Below are 16,783 nucleotides of genomic sequence, written 5' to 3'. Positions count from 1 at the left end.
GCGAGACTGAAAATCTTTCTTTTACCCTTAAGTAAAATTCGAAGTTATGTTACCTTAATTAAGTTGTGTTGTTTTTTACAATTCGTTTTTAATAAGTATTTTGGGCCGAAAAATAAGAGACAGTTAAGACAACACTTAATAGAAACAAATATAGTAACTACGCTTGAAAAGTAAACCTAAAATCAATACATTATTGTGTATATTAAATATCGAAAGAAGACATTTTGCTTAAGAATTAACAAGAATATCACTAGTTTCAATGTGGTGTACATTTTGCTTTCGCTGGACTGATTTAAGTTCAAGAGTTTTTTAAGTACGTATCTTCGCATATGGCATTAGAAAGCGACGGCGACAGTTGCTGTTGAGGGTTTCTCGGAAACCGGCGTTACGACCATTGCCTGATTATCGTATCCATATCCGATCTCAGTCATCACTGTAGTGGGCGTGGTGCTGTTCTCCGCCGGATAGCGTGTGCTTACCGGCGTTGTCATGGTCACAACGGAACCCTCGGCGGCACCTGTAATAAATCATATTTATTATAATATTTACTAGTTTAACATAAAAACCCAGACAGGTAGATCCTTACACTTACCTGCCACACTGTAGATCTGTGATTGCGCCCGCTCAAGGTCACTGCCATGGCGATTGATGGCACTCAGGTTCTGTATGGTAGTGGCATTGAGATCCTTTCCATTGGCATTCGACGGATGAGGATAGGCCTTAGCCTGCAGACGGCGCAACAGCTTCTGGAAGCATCGATTGCTTACCAGCCATCGAAGGCATTGAAACGCACAGCGTACGGCGATCAGGACAAGTAGGATGATCAACAGCAGAAGGATCATATGCTGGGTATTTTGGATGTCCAGCATCTCCGCCTTTAGGGGCTCAAATGTCTTGTAGGCTGTTGGTGGGAAAGTAAAATATATATTAAATTATATAAATCATAATGATATAAAAGCTGTAATGCGGAAAAGATGTTATCTACTCACGATCCGGATATGCCTCTTTTCTCTCTAAAATTCCATTTATAAGCATCAGCTTACTCTATCTCAGTTTTACACTAATAGCTCTGTTTTCTTTGATAAGATTGCAAATTCATAAAAAAATCCCCTCAAATATTAAGATAAACAACATAGCAAAAGTGTTACATCGGAAATTAATATTCGCAGTGCTAATTTTAGCAAAACAATTTAAATATATACTATAGAACCTCAAGATATTTAGCATCTTTTTTTAGCAACTCATGAAAGATGAGTTAATCGCCTGTAACTGCAATTCAATTGAATCCAACTGGAAAAACCTGAACTCACATAAAACTTCCCAAATTACCCACCCTATGGATCGTGAGAGGAGTGAGGTAATCTTTGGGGAATCTTTAGGTTATACTTGCCTGAGCATTCCTTGGCGCACAATATCGCATCATAGTTGTGGGTTTGATTATTGCAGACCGCGAGGCACGGATGACAGCTCTCTGTTGCTAAATAGCAAAATTCATTCACCGGATGACAGATCGTGCCATGGCAATCTTTGCTTTCTCCATTTGCCGCAGCTACCAAGGAAAAACTTGGTATCAATGGAGCTCCGCCAATTGAGAGCGATAAGGCACGCATTTTTCTGACCGACATTTAAGGTATTTGATGTAATATCTAATTATTTCTAAAGTTTAAGTAGGTTGTTTACTGGTCACTTCCGTTATGGCTGAGTGACGTTTACATAAGCACTGGTTAAGCTTGGTTTTCTCCTCGAAAGGTTTTTGTTTTGTTATTTTTAAACGTAAACCAAAGTATGATTCATACACCAATAACGCGGCCCAGACGCTAACTGACTAACTTCTCATTTAATTGTTGGCTTCTGGAGTCTGAGTATTTGTTGTTGCCCTTATATGTAAACACGTGTGTATTGGTGCAAACGAGTTTATCTTGGCCAAGTTTCACAGCATTTTCTTTGATTTTCCTTTTAGTTTTACCGCATTTTCACACGTTTTCCTTCACAGTATCCGGACACTTAATATTCTGAATTTTATATATAACTTTTACAAAAAAGATTAATTTTGATCCGTTTATTTTTATTTTTAAGCGTTGTTGGCCAGCGTTCAGCGAAGCGTTTTGAGCCACATTCAACTCGTTACTGGCTTTAACGTCTCGATCGCTCGCTATTACCAACCACTCAGCACTCACACATCAGCACTAGACTCAAATACACGCACACACATCTGTACCGTGACTTGACTTTTGTTTACCTTTTTTCACGTCGATTGTAGATGCGAAAGTGTCTCTATATCTATGCTGTGGCAGGTAACCCAAGTATTTGTGAGTCTCCGATCGGCTGTTTATTTTCTGTTTTGAGTGAAATACTTCCCGACTCGGAATACTTTGAACCCGGCTTCAGTTGCTTGAATCTCGGCAGCATTTGGACTAATGAAAATAAATAATAAGCGAGGGAGCACAACCCAAACAAATATTCTTTTTAACTTCAATTACTCACTTTCTTAGGGTGACTACTATGCAAGCACATGAACTAATGTGATACGGGATAACAAAGCGAAAATGAGTGCGAAATCATGTTGATAAATCTTGTATGTACGAAAAAATCTTAGAAATTTGATATCACCCCTTTTCCCGTTTGAAGTAGCATTGTAAATTTCTTGATTTCACGTTGTAACAAAAGTCAGTATGTATTATAAACAAAGTATGACATTTTCTTTAATTTTAGTTTATTGGAAATATAGAATTTTATTTTATATTTGGTTTGGTTTTAAATATAAGTATTCCAATGATTTTTTCTAAGTGTTATATATTTCAAAGGGATTTTAACCTCGCTAAGTAGATATTATGGTGTGTGTCTTTACTAAATATGAATAATAGCTAAATAAATATATTTATTCATGTTCTTAAATAAAGTTAAACCGCTTAAATATTATGCATACGTATTTTTTTAATAATATTAAAAATTAATAGTAAATTTATTATTAGTTCGTTAAATTAAGCACTTCTTAAAAATTTAATTTTGAATTCTTTTTCAAACTTGGCAGCACTTTTTCTTCTCAACGTTTCCAGCCCTTCCAAGCGCTCTCACTCTCTTGATGTTGCTCACTCTCGGCACTTATGCTCACTTCCATTGCAGTGCCGCTTTCGAGATACATTTGTATCTGCTTCCAGTTCCAGCGCCGCTTGCAGTGTTATTGTGGCTTCCAGTTTGCTGGACTGGATGGCCAAGTCAAACAACATCCATTCGCTGAGCGGCTTTCGCTGTTGAATGAGCTGTTTTGCTGTTTTCGTGGAACGACGGCCGCCGGTGTGTCGCGTATCTTCAAGATACAAAAATTAAATCGAATCGAAATTGTATATTTGCAGCTGTCGGTTGCGCGCGTGTTGTCGATGGAAATTGTGGCATTATAACAATTATTTCTCGTGTGTGGAAGTGTGAAAGTGAAATAGTAGCACCAAGAGCGACGCAATTTGATGAAAATATAGTTTTGCTCGCGCTCTGTATAACCGTATCTTTGTATCTTTTGTTCGAGCCCGCCTCAACAAGTAAACCAATATAATTAAAAATCACTCGAGTGGAAGGCGCGTCCTTGAGCTCCCAATTTAAACACCTGTTTTGTTAAGAGATACAGATATTCTATTTGCGATTTTAAGCCACCAAAAGAGACAACCAGACCCAGTGTTAGAAGGAGAAGGAAGGCGTAAAGGGATACAGAGAGAGAGAGAGAGATGAATAATTTCACAACCACAACAGCAGCCGCACCACCAAAGGAAGCGCTGCCCCGATCAGGACATGTTAATGAGGGTAAGCATGGGTTAAGAACCAAGCCGAACTGAACCGAACCATTTCAAAATTGGTTGAACATGAACAATTTCGTACGGGGCCTTGGATAATTGGAAATTGATTGGGTTTGAGTGGGGCTATTGAGATGAATGGTTAGGGAAAGAGGCAAGGGCAGGGGCACCACATAGAAGTGATTAATTCGAGGTCTTTTAGAATTCCTCTTCGACGTTTTCTACCCTTAATTTGAACTCTTTTGGTATTGCTTTAAAAAATTCCATCCTTTGCGATAAAAAATTTATTTTCTTTTAGAATTTTTTGTTTTATTTATTTTGTCGCTGAAAAAAGTTATAATCATAAGAAATGTTATATCGCTTTTGGGATCCATTAAGGAGGCTTTTTTTATTTCCTGTAACCCCATTGAAATACCGATCTGATATCTATGAATGCCGACATCAGCCAAAACAAACATTCAAGTTCCCAGAACTTCTCGAGTTTCGTATGTGCCTTTAGGCTTAAATGTAAGCTATTTTTCTGCTGATTCAGATGTAAACAAACTCCATGGGCACGTTTCCCCTTATCATCGCAAACGACTTGACCTTATGTAATAATCAAAACATTTGCATAGGAAAATGTTACAACATGAGAGCTCATTCACCACATTGAATAAGCTCAATTAATTGAAAACCGAATACGAAATGCTGGATGACAAAAAAATGACTGTTGTGCAAAGCTCTCAGTATACTATATCAGGTTTGTTGTTATGCTAATGAAAAGATTGCCCAAAAGAAGAAAAAATAATACACAGAAGACACGAGCTGAAAAAACTTTCTCGACGCTCAGTCACAATCGCAAGAAGTTAGCATTTGCTTTTTTTTGGGGGGGTTTTGAAAGTCTTCATGAGGCGATAAACAAAAACAAAGACCGCCAGTCAGCAGCTGAAGAAACCGCATAGTACAGACCAACGACCGAAAAGCGGACAAAGTTGTGAAGAAGAAATTTCAGTTGAAAAATAAACAAACACCGAGCTCTTATATAGTTTTCTTTTAGAGCAATCGAGGGGAAGCCGAGCGATCCCCGCTGCAGAAAGGGAAAATATACACAGTATTTTTTTCTTTTTGGAGGTGCAAAAAATGATTGCCGCCAGCACTTTCCATTTAATGACTACACAGGGGAAAAAAATCATACTAAAATCCGATTTCTATCTATTTAGAATATATATCTTAAAATAAAGTAATTGATTAGAGATATCATTTTACGATTGCAGTTTTCATTGTTATAGCTTTCAAGTTGTACCCTTTAAACTATAAATCTCATTACTAATCGATTTCGCAGAGATTTTTCGCCAGTGCAGACATGCAAAAAGGCTGGTTCCGAGCATTTGTATCTTAAAGACACAGCGCGTGCAGCAGGCAACAGCTGACGGTTAGCCAAGGGGATTGCAGCCGCTTCATTTGCGCCCAAGCACGCATGACAAAAGACCCCCACAAAGAGTCGGCCCTCGGTTTGAAATAGCCGTGCCTCCAACTGAAACTCACTCAACTGCTGGCCTCTTTTTTTTGCCAGCCATCCAGCCAGCCTGACTGACAAGTGAAGGGGTAACTTTTTAGGTAGGGGGACTAGAATCGGGGGGCGCAGCAGCCCCAGCAATAACAGCAGCAACAGAAACAGCAGCAGTTGCATGACGGGCCGCCTGAATGCAGTTTATTTCGTTCCCCAACATTTTTGTTTCGTGCATGCCAGGAATGATTCACTTGCCAGGCCACGATGACAGGATGTGCGAGTGCCAGGAAAGAGGTCTCCTCCATTTGGATTTGGCTCTTAACATTTCTATGGGGATAGCACTTAAAGGAAACTCAAGCCTCACTCTTCTCTCCCACCTTTTTGTAACGCTTTGTCATGACTTGCGGTGGCCTATAAAACAACTTTTCAAGAAGCCTAAATAATGGAGTTTCCAAGGAGTTGGGCTATCCACCTTTAGTGTTGCTGTTTACAAATGAAGTTCTAGATAAACTGAAAAGTTGTATGCACAAAATTGTACTTCTATTTAGGACACAAATTTAGGTAAGGTAAAGAGTACTTAGGGGTTTGATTGGCACTCTACCTTTATAATTTCTATAGAGGGAAAATGTTATGAGATCTTATGATTTATATAATGATTTATCATTTTAATTTCTAGCTGGTGCCACACAAAATTTGCAAACACTTTAAGAGGAGTTTAAAATTTAATAAACGTTATAATTATCAATTAGCCAAAGGCCAAGCTTGTCATAATAGATTCCATTTAATCATACATAATATAATAATTTATTATGTTATTACTATCTTTAATAAAATCATCAAAAAACTATGAGTCACAATTTTAAAGCTAAGAAGTTAACCAGAAAGAAGAATGTAAATAGTAAATATTTAAACAGAGAGTTTATTAACATTTACAGCTGATACACCGACGTGTCAAAATAAATAAACAAATACATCGAAAAACATAACCATGTACATACAGATTATATAGTAAACTCCGTTCCATTATTTACCATTACCAACGGCCAGTCTAATAAGCTTACTTCCTCTTTTCGAAAAACAGAGAAAGCTTGACTGGCCTAACTCATAAGTATCGTGGCATGAAACAGAAATTAAGCTAATTTTTGGGATTTGCTTTGTTGCCACAACACAACACTCGAATAGACAATTATTGGCCTTTCTGCTTTGGATATGCATAACTTGGCTTATGAGTGCCTGAGAGGCAATTCAATCAATCAACGGAAACCGAAAACGAATCTGAACCCAAAATGTGAGTTCATTTGAATGAAATAAATTCAAGATGTTGCAGCCGGGCTAAGGTCAATGTAAGGCTGGCTAAATATACTGCAGTGTGTATCTGTGTATACACCCGTATCTGTATCTGTCAGATGCAACATTCAAATAGTCGACATTGCGGGCCGCATTTCTCGTCCAGTGGCAGTGGCATGTTCAACAACCTTGAGTCAGGTTTTTCCACTTTCGGCGCCGAGTCTTCGCCGCGGTTGCTGTTGCAGTTGCAGTTGCAGTCGTTTTCAGTCGTCAAGCGTCAACAACATTTTTTCCCGCCTCACACACATATTTTCCTGGATTTCGTTCGGGGGCTCTCTCATAAATTTTCCCGTCAAACTGCTTTCTAATTTTGGCTTTCCACACTTGTTTATAGTTTTTTTGTTGTTGTTTTTATATGCATATGCATAGTTTTATATATTCATTACCATCTCGGGTTGTGTAACTCTTCACGCGATCGCCGGACCATTCATGCGTGCTCAACCATCTGAACTTGGTTTGCCAATCAGGGAGAATGAATCGGAGAAATGGTGGAAAACCAAACTGAAAGTAAGGTGGTGGTGAAGCCCAACAAATGCCAAAAGGCCCAGACGAAAACGCTGTGAACTGTAAATCGACTGGCCAGCAAGGTTAATTGAATGTGCCAGGTAAATTTGCAAAGGTTGCAGTGCAAACAGTTTTGGCCAAATTGCACAGAAACGGCAGCTAAACAATTGTTGCTGTACATAAATAATTAAGTGTCCCATTTAACTGGGTTCGTAGGGAGGGTAAAGAAAACCACTTGGTTGCAATTATATTTAACTTAGGATTACACCCTTTAATGTATTGTATCTTTTGATTATTAAAGGCGTTAAAAACATTAATTTATGCAAATAAAAAGAATTTAAATCAATTGAAAAGAAATAAAATATTTTGCATTTCGTTTTATCTAAAATATTCTTTAGAATTTAAAGTTCAAAAACAAACAAAAGACCCGCATCGAATAGCTTTCATTCAATCTTTGCTCAGCTGGTTTCTTCCAAAAATTCTTCCCCTTCCCGACACCTGCCTCCACCCCCCGTGGAGCGAATTCTTCAGAAACCTTAAGACACATGAATCATGCATCTGTTGACTTACTAACCCGTTCTCGGATCACCGTTTTTTGGTCAAGTCAATAAAATGCTTTTTGCTGACCCACATTGCACCACCCATTGTGGTGTGAATTTTTGGGCCAGCAAAGGTTAACTGTTTTGGTTTTATTTTTTGGTTTTTTGGCAAAAACCCGTTCCAGTGACAGGTAAATATTTCATTCTACCCATATGGACAGACACAAACAGTCAGCTGTCACTAAAGACAGGAAATCGAAAGAATTTCAAATTTGTCGTGTGACTTTAAAGCAACTGGCAAATTCAAATAGCATTGGCCATAATTTCCCTAGGCTTATGTGCATATGTGCTGCACAATTTTTATGACTCGGTCATTTCCTCTCTTTCTTTATAAAAAAGAAACATTATTTAACGGCCACCGTATGGAGTACAGTAAGTCAGTTTTAGCACAGGTTTTCTTTGTTTTTCCTCTATATATGTATACAAATTTTTTTTTTGCTTCTGTATAATTTGTTTTTTTTTCGTATTTTGCCCGTTGCCCGTTGTGCATAATAAAGAGCCGCGCTTGCCCGGGGAATTATAAAGCAAAAGCGCAGAGACGTAAGAATAACAAGAAAATCATATATACACATACTGGCACTTATTCGAGACTTTGTAAGTTATATGCTGAAAGCACAAAATAACAAGAAACTGAGCTGCATTTTGAAAACAACCGAGGACATACCCATTACGAGCTTTAAGTTTAGTGATCTTTTTTTTATACAAAAAGAAATTATTCATTCTTATTAACACCTACATATAAGGTTATTTCAATTTCTATATATATTCACAAAATCAATCTGATCTCCAAACAAAAGTAGATTATTTATAATCTCTATCAAAATAAACCAACAAAAAATAATGAGTATTTTGCCAAGTCAGCGAGATCATATTAAGATGCATGATAGCCCGTGAACATATAATACTACTTTTTTATAAATCATTGCAAACAACTGTCTTGAATTACCACACTCTTCTAGGGTATTAACATGGTGTTGAGTGAGCTGAAGGGGAGTGCTAAAGTAGTTGAGGATGGGGTTTAGAGGCCAGGCGGGGTAAGCAACCTGAGCTGAGCAATCAGGCCGAACCACTTCAGCAGACCGAGCGGGCCAAGAAATGTGCGAGTCTGCAAAAAAATACTTTGTGTTTCAGTTTATGCAGCGGCACAAAATTCTTTTTATTTTACTTTTAGCAACATGCCCGTGCATATATGTATAGAATCCGCTTAGCTATGTACTTAAGAGTATATAGTGTCTATGTGCAGTCAGAAATCAAACAACTAAATTGATTATGTCAGCTAGTGCTATGTTCTGTTCTTCCTTCACCAACTGCAGTTTCATTTCAAATTGCAGTTAATTAACTGAAATCGCCTCTAAATGCATTAGCCGTTCTGAGAGTCCGAGCTGTAATTCATTTTCAACTGAAATGTTCTAATTGCACTCGCCCTGATGGCGTAGAAATCTTGGGTCAGGGTTCAGCTAATTGCCAGTTGACAGTTTCAAGTCAAAGAACCTTTAAATTAGAGTCACTATGGGGAGATCGGAGTGGACCGATAAGGAAATTATGTACGTTATTAGATTAACAGAGAGGAAGAACATAATGGACTTACTAGTGTGGGAAGACAGGGGTCCAAAGCGTTTAATGGTAATGTAAGCGTTGAGAAGTTGAAAATTATATAGTTAAGGTAGTAAAAAGATCTTATCAGAAGCACACATTACCATCAAATTATGAATTTTTTAGCCGTAACTGAAGAAGAAATAATGATTGTAATCACTATGAGATATTATTTGAAAGTCATTATATGAAGAGGGAATCTTTAAAAACTAATTAGTAAAACATTCCCCGTTTTCCAAAAAGAAACTCTGCAGTAATTGTCAATCACAAGATCACTTTCATATCTACCTAGAAACAAACTATCAATCCGATAACAACACGTACTTAAAGATACAACTTTAAGTCTCATCAGGCCAACCACTTTCCCACTTTGCCACTTTTCCACTTTCGAGAGACAGTGACTGAGAGTTAAGGCTCCCCAACTAAATGAAATGATAAATGACAGCAACTCAAACGCAGACCAAAACACCAAAACCAGACTGTTCCAATTGCGTGGATCGGGCATTTATACACTGAGAGAAAATATATGAGTCATTATGAGTCATCTTAATTTGTCAAAATGTTAGAATTTTTATAATCTTTTTAAGATCTTTAATCTCAATGGTATCTCACATTCGTAAAAAATTTATAAATATGTTTTAAGACCATAAAACTTAGTGATTTTTTCCCTCTGTGTAACCATATGAGCACACGACCGAGTTTGAACCACAAAGCAAATAACAAAAACATATAAATAACCCCAAGCGAACCCCAGTCGAAATTCTACACACACAATTAAGAGGAAGTTTATACCACGCTTTCGCTTATCAACGAGCTGAGATCGCTCTATGCTCGGTTAAATCGATCAAAATGCTGCTGCCCCAACTCCTTAAAAAAACATCCCCACTCCAGCTGCATTATTCGAAAGACTGCATCTCGAAGGTGACTCATCGGTTTACCAGAGCATCAAGTGGAGTACATCGATTTTTACGATCTTGCAGGGTTTCATTAGAGATTCGGTCGGTAAACTGACACGTTCAGCATTAAATATCACTTGTTATTAGATACTATAATTAACTGACTTAAAAAAGATGATTCAAGGTACTCACATCTGCGTTTTTTTATTGCTTCCTCATTGCAGTGTGCAAGGAGTGGCTCGTGCGTGAGGATGGTGCTTTGGCCTATAAACTCCAGTCCCAAGAAAGTAAGTACTGGGTGGCGAACTAATGTGTAACCATTAGACTAATGCCTAAAATCATTTCCCTCAGTTAATGACTTTTACAAAGGAAATCGGTATAGAAACGCTGTAGTTCGAGAGGATTTTCCAACTGCCCTGCACGAACAAATCAAGGAGAAGGAGCAGGCCCAGCGAAGAGTGGATGCCTACAGGAGACGCCTAACTGAGCAGTAAGTCAGATCTATAAAACATTTTTATCAACAAAGTAATTTTTAATAAATGGTTAGTCTCTTCATTCTTAGAAAAACATATTAGCACTTTCTTAATTACTTAATTTGTATGCCGTAATTGTTAAAAAGAGTATAACAAATTATAGCTATTGAAAAACAATACTTTTGAAAAGTCATGCAAGCACTCTTCATTACATTTTCAATAGAACTAATCACAATATCTCAACAGGGAGGAGCATGACAAGCGAGTGGCCAAAGAAATTGCTGACAAGCTGGAGCGTGATCTGCAGGAGCAACAGCAAAAGGAGCTGCAACAGAGCGAGTTAATAGCCAAGCAAATGCAGGTGGGTACATTGTGTTTTTTTTTGTGTAATCATATCCCTTGAGTAATTACCTCGATTACAGGAAATCTATGTTAATTTACCGCCTGTGCCACCGCCGGCAACACGAGACAAGAGCCGTCCGCCACCCCGTCCAGCCAAAGCAAGTATACACCTGCAACAACAACAGCAGCAGACTCATCAGACACAGCAGCAACATCAGCCAGAGGCGAGCACCTCACAGCAGGCTAGATATCACAGTCAGCAACAGCAGCAGCCGTTGCAACTGCAGCAGCAACACTTTTCACAAACAGACAACTATGTAGGATTATCGCTTATACCAAATATTGTAGATTTGCCAGCGGCAGCAGCAGCACCGTGCACCGCTCCCAGTAGAAATACACAGGCACACAATCAGCTGTTGGTGAGTGATGTCTTATCATCGCCACAGCAGCAGCAGCAACAACAACAACAACAACATCAGCAACACCAGCAGCAACATCACTCACGTTTTCATCATGCACAACAGCAGCAGCAACAACATCAATCATCATCGCCGGCACGTCGTCCACCAACAAATGCCACCACATCTGCAATAACTAACATGCCCAGCACTTCATCCATAACTCAGCACCCACCCACACACACAGTACCACAGGCACATGCAGTTGACATCGATGAGCTGGTGGACTATGCCGATGTTGCTGACAGCATACGCGACTACAATATCGCTGCCACGAGCACGGCAGCAACATCGGTCAGTGTTGTCGATGCAGCTGCAACATCACTTCAGAAACAACGCTCCCCGTCACATGAAAATCTCCTAAGAACCGAACCGAAATTTCAGAAATTGTCACCCGAGAAATACGATCAGCTTGTGGGCAATTTCGGTTTGGGATCTGGATCGGGATCGGCCAAGGCAGCTGAGAGACACATGCAGCAACATGCCGATGACATCGAACTCTATGTTGATCCCTGTGATTATGCCAGCCTACGAGAGATCGGACTGCCCATGGAAGAGATCCAGGAGATGAGCAAGAAGCTTAAGCAAGAACAGAAAGATGAGGTGACTGCACTTAGTTTATTTAAATTTGAAACCTATGAAAATATGTTGATATGTCATTATAGTTGCTGGCTCGTCGTCTTCAGGCTATTGAGTCCAAGGACTGTGTGCGTCAAGAGCACAGGGATCGCCTGCTGGCCATTGAGGCACAGGACAAGGAACTGGCCAAAATGCTGCAGGACAGGGTAAGGAAGTCAACGTCAAACTAAAAATAAGAATCTTTTACGAAATATTTTTAAGGATAAGAGAGAAGAAGAAAGATTTTCACAATATTAATATAAAAACCATGATTTTTTTATACAAAAAGCCATAGGATACCATAGGATACTAAATGATTTTTTATATTTATAAAAAATTCAAATATTTTTAAAACTTATCTATACAAACCCCCAACATTCCCAAAAACGAAATTTCTGGACTGCTACTCAAAATTTCAGATGAATTCCAAAAATTCCAATTATTTTTGTTATAAATACAACTATTTAGGAATTAAAAAGGTAAATTTTTCAAATCATGTTTTAATGTTTGAATCATTTTAAATTTGGCTTGTTAATGTCTTCTATATTTTTTGCTATTTCCACGTTTGCTGAGATCATAATCGATACATATACATATTTTACCATTTAACATTTGAAATTCAGTTAAAGCAATCAATTATATCATTTTGAGTTTAATTAATACTAAAATACCACATCATTGTGCCTTTTAGGAGAAGGCTAAAGCCAAGAGGGCCAAGGAGAAAGCTCGTTTGCGAAAAACTCAGCAGAAGGAAGCCGCAGAAGCCGCCAATGGAAACGGTAGTCTGCTCTGTGGCACCAATTCCCATTGCGGTCCATTGCTTCAACTGCCCCCGGATTGCCTTTCCAGCTCTGCCAATCATTCACAGGTCGACATCGATGTGGAGGCCTACTCCAATCCCATCGACGTGCTCAAACAATAGTCGTGAACAGAGGCCCCACAATGGACCTTTGACCAATGGCAGCCTGAACAGGGACGGGGGCTCGGGATCCAATCACAGTTCCATGCAAAGACAACAACAGAGAAACACGGCACCCATTAGGGGAGAAGATGACATCTACACACTGCCCGTGGACAGTTGCAGGCCAGGACAAAGGCCTGTTTCATTGCATGTGGCAGATGCAATGCAGCATCTTCAGACCAACAATTCCATGACTAGGTAACTTGAGAAACCATCTTAATTGAAAATTTTCTGGTTACTTTTTAGACAATGGACTATATAAATTTATAAATTAGCAATACTTTTCTTTAGATATTTAATTGTATATTAACTATTATCTTATTTTTATTTCAGATCTGAGCACTATGGATCCGAGGCCGGCTCCCATGACAGCTCGCATCACAGTGGCCAGGACACATCGCCCCACATGAAATTCTCCAAGTCCGGCAATTTCGGTATATATGTATAAAGACATTACCATTGAAATGTATTGCTATATATTGATATATATTCTTATTGCAGATCAAAGTGCCAGCCCCACGCCGCCTTACATGCCAATTCAGGGTACTCGAAGATCAAATTCAAGTGAAGATCGTAAAAAGAAATCCAAGGACAAGTGCACGCATCAGTGAACCATAATCACCCATTCAATACTACGCCTATATATCCATACATATGTTTTCTATTCTCTTGACAATGAAATTGTTCAGATCAAAATCATAACTCTTATCGATTTATTTAAATCTTTCTCATATTGTATCTCTAGAACTTAGTAGTTAGTAGTTTATAGTTAAAATACGTCAAAATCATGTATAAGTTATTGTGTGGTTTCAGCGGTGGTTTTAATAGAAGTCATCTTTGGGATTACAATAAAGGTTTTTTTATAGATAAATGATTTAAGTTGTATTTTTTATCTGGAATAGGGATAAATTTAACACGTTACTTTCCAAATTAGAGCTGCGACTTGGTTCTAAACTTATTCAATTTAATATATTGGAAATCTGATAATTGAACGAAGGACATATTGGTACTTAAGCATTATAGATATATCTAAAAGAGTCGAACAATTCAAAACATTTTAATTTAATCCTAGCATACATTTACAGCAGAGTATAGTTTTTGAAAGAGTTAAAAGTATGTTTAAGAAGCCATCTCGTTTCGATCAATAAACATTAATAGATTTAATTTTTTCGGAACTCCAACTTATAAAAAGTGTCAATCCAATCCAAGAGTTAAATCCCCCGTTTAATCTTATCCGCACATCCAAACCAGCAGAACCGCATATTTCTGTTGAAGAAACTTGAATCTTAGGGTTTGTGACTTTCATTAGTTGTGTGTAAATTTTTACCTTCGGAAGAACTTTTCTGTACTTCCATTTATTGCTGCCCTCCATCAGCTTTTGTTTTTGCCTTTGTTTATTTTTCATTAACATCAGCAAGTTTGCGTCCAATACCGGAGATCAAAACTTGTGAAACTGGTATTAAAAGTCACAAGTTAGGGTCTCAGGGAATCAGCCATACAAACATTTGCACATGTCACTAATGCCAATATTTACATATGCCCGGTTGCATTTACATAACCAAGGCATTCGTAATGAATTCGAAATAAAGTCTGGCTCAGAACACTTTTCTTGATGTCCACAATCGAAATAAAGTGCACCACCAACTTTTGTATGGCTGGGAATGGGTTGTGTTGGCGGTGCAGTTCGATTGGGAGTTTAAATCAATTGCGGCTAATAGTCAAGCAAAGAAAGCTAGCACATTGTATAGTATGATTTGTAGTTACTACTATACAACCTACTACCTCAATTTGCCAGAGAGAAAAAGGTCCTTAGTGTAGTCCTTTTTGCTGGGTGGTTTGGTTTTTAAAGGATTTGTTGGGTAATTTTATTGGTTCGGTTTTTGGTTAAAAAAATGTTGGCAAACAAAAAGAATAATAATGGGGAGAAATCATATTGAAATAAGCTTATAAATAAAATTACGATTATGAATGAGCCTTTTTAGGTAATCATTTGTTTAATTTTTGAAGTTTTTTTGGTTATATGCAATATTATTTATCCGTTTCCGTTTTGAGATCTTTCTTGTTATGTTTACGATTATGAATAGTTTATATTTAGTAGTATTTCGAGTTTATTTCCTATTAGGCACTCTTTAAATTTTAGTTTTTAAAAACTGTAATAATCCTGTAATCCTTTTTTGATCGAGTAACTCAAAAGTTACATTTTATAAATTGTATACTTTTTGGTATTCCAATTAGTATTCAATATTTGTTTATATAATTTTCATATTATTACTTTTATATTTATATTATAATTTTCGATAATCTTTCAGATCCTTACTCCGCCATTATTTAGTGTTTTAAATTTGTCATTCCATTTTGTTGCCAAAACCAGTTGTTTGCATTGACAGACTCCCATAATGCCGGTCTTGTAACAGATATAAAACAGCACAAGTTCGGATTTACGGGTTTCTGTTAATGGTCCATATGTAAGTATGCACCATTTCGTGTTGGATTAGAAATCATTTAGGCGGTCCCTGAAATTGAATTCAGCTTAGAGAAATCAAAAAATCCACCCCATCTGGTTAAAGGGACGCGTTGTTAATCCATTTGATGAAGTTGTGAAATTCCAGAAGGACAATAGTCTCATCATCTGAGTCATCTGTAATTTTTAAGAATATGTTAAATGTTTCCTTTAATTTTCAAATATTATAGTTACGATTGTTTTGGTTTCCACTTTGAGATCAGGTTTACTTCTTACAATCTGCAAGAAAAATTAGATTTATTTTAATAAATATATATATATTTTAGTATAGCATTTAATATGGATAAATTAGAGCATTTTAGCAAATATTAAATTTCCCTTCTTATTACATCAAACTCCTAACTCCTTTTAAATGGAAAAGGATAAATATTGTAAATAATGCCTATTACCACATATTTACGTTTATGAATATTTCCACTTTGGGTCCAAATTCGTTTTGGATTAACTGCACCGAAGTAAGATAAGCAATCCTAGAAATTCTACTAACCTTGGCCAAATCCTTAATCAATTTGCTTTTCTCTTATGAATCTAATAAAAAGCAGTTTTGATTGTTTGTTTCTCTTTGATATCCACATTCACCAGCGATAAACTGCAATGAAAGCTTTGCGAAAGAAACAATTCCACTTGACTTGGCCTAATCCCCGATAGATTTGTCTCTCTGGCCACGTAAGCCGATCGCCCAGTTCGCTGCAGTTCGATTCAATTTGCAACAAAGAAAAGCCAGCGATGGAAAAATTGCATTACATATTCATCTTTTTGCACAAACGGGGAAAATCACCAAAAATAATATAAAAGAGTATAAGGAATAGTTCGACGCGAAGCTAACCATATAAACTAATGGGAGATTGAGAAGGGGTATATATATATATATATATATTTAGAGTATATATATATATATATTATGTATGGATGGATGGATGGATGGTTGGTTGGTTGGGTGAGGAAACGTTGCTGCAGCTGAAGCTCAGAACCGAAACTGAGGCTGAACCTGAAGCTATAGCTATGCCACTATGCTCGGCTGAGCGGCGGCAGAGCGGCGACTGCGGCTGTATCTATCGAGTGTTTTGGCTATATGTGTGTTGTTGTCCCGAGTTCCCAGTTCCCAGTTGCCAGTTCCCTGTTCCATGTTGCAGCTACTAGCATACTACATATGTACTAAGTGGGGGTACCGGGTTCTGGGTTCTCGGTTCTCGGTTCTGG

The 16,783-nt window shown here is 37.7% G+C and overlaps 2 protein-coding genes and 1 long non-coding RNA gene across 4 annotated transcripts; 1 reads left to right on the top strand and 2 right to left on the bottom strand.

Moving 5' to 3' along the window:
* Window positions 1-88: 88 nt before the first annotated feature.
* LOC108105684 (protein grindelwald) lies at window positions 89-2,136 on the bottom strand. 2 transcript variants are annotated; one of them, XM_017212393.2, is made up of 3 exons: window positions 1,391-2,136; window positions 587-901; window positions 89-517 (listed from the first exon to the last, which is right to left on the bottom strand). In XM_017212393.2, exons 1-3 carry the CDS (start codon window positions 1,623-1,625, stop codon window positions 336-338), a joined length of 732 nt encoding a protein of 243 aa, XP_017067882.2. In that variant the 5' UTR covers window positions 1,626-2,136; the 3' UTR covers window positions 89-335. The 2 variants fall into 2 exon arrangements, with proteins under 2 accessions (XP_017067882.2, XP_017067883.2); XM_017212394.2 differs by having other exon boundaries at window positions 593-901.
* A 1,054-nt stretch (window positions 2,137-3,190) lies between these two features.
* LOC108105681 (basic-leucine zipper transcription factor A) lies at window positions 3,191-13,936 on the top strand. Its single transcript, XM_017212388.2, is given in 11 exon segments — window positions 3,191-3,792; window positions 10,435-10,497; window positions 10,562-10,700; window positions 10,930-11,044; window positions 11,106-12,086; window positions 12,149-12,268; window positions 12,521-12,580; window positions 12,793-13,014; window positions 13,016-13,260; window positions 13,396-13,496; window positions 13,564-13,936. Coding segments are annotated over 11 exon segments (2,232 nt in total). The 5' UTR covers window positions 3,191-3,716; the 3' UTR covers window positions 13,674-13,936.
* Window positions 13,753-14,955, bottom strand: LOC108105682. The gene is made up of 2 exons (XR_001772370.2): window positions 14,390-14,955; window positions 13,753-14,328 (listed from the first exon to the last, which is right to left on the bottom strand). It is a non-coding gene; the product is annotated as an uncharacterized LOC108105682 (long non-coding RNA).
* Between the last annotated feature and the right edge of the window lie 1,828 nt (window positions 14,956-16,783).

The sequence above is a fragment of the Drosophila eugracilis genome, unplaced genomic scaffold (assembly GCF_018153835.1).
Source record: "Drosophila eugracilis isolate 14026-0451.02 unplaced genomic scaffold, ASM1815383v1 contig_1197, whole genome shotgun sequence".
In the NCBI taxonomy this organism is placed as follows: domain Eukaryota; kingdom Metazoa; phylum Arthropoda; class Insecta; order Diptera; family Drosophilidae; genus Drosophila; species Drosophila eugracilis.
This window is presented reverse-complemented; position numbering and strand designations above follow the sequence as displayed.

Coding starts and splice junctions, on each gene's coding strand:
- LOC108105684 (XM_017212393.2), bottom strand. CDS start 1,625: ATGTCGGTCAGAAAAATGCGTGCCTTATCGCTCTCAATTGGCGGAGCT. Junction 902..1,390: donor GTGCGCCAAGGAATGCTCAG/GCAAGTATAACC, acceptor TCCCACCAACAG/CCTACAAGACATTTGAGCCC. Junction 518..586: donor CTACAGTGTGGCAGGTAAGT/GTAAGGATCTAC, acceptor GATTTATTACAG/GTGCCGCCGAGGGTTCCGTT.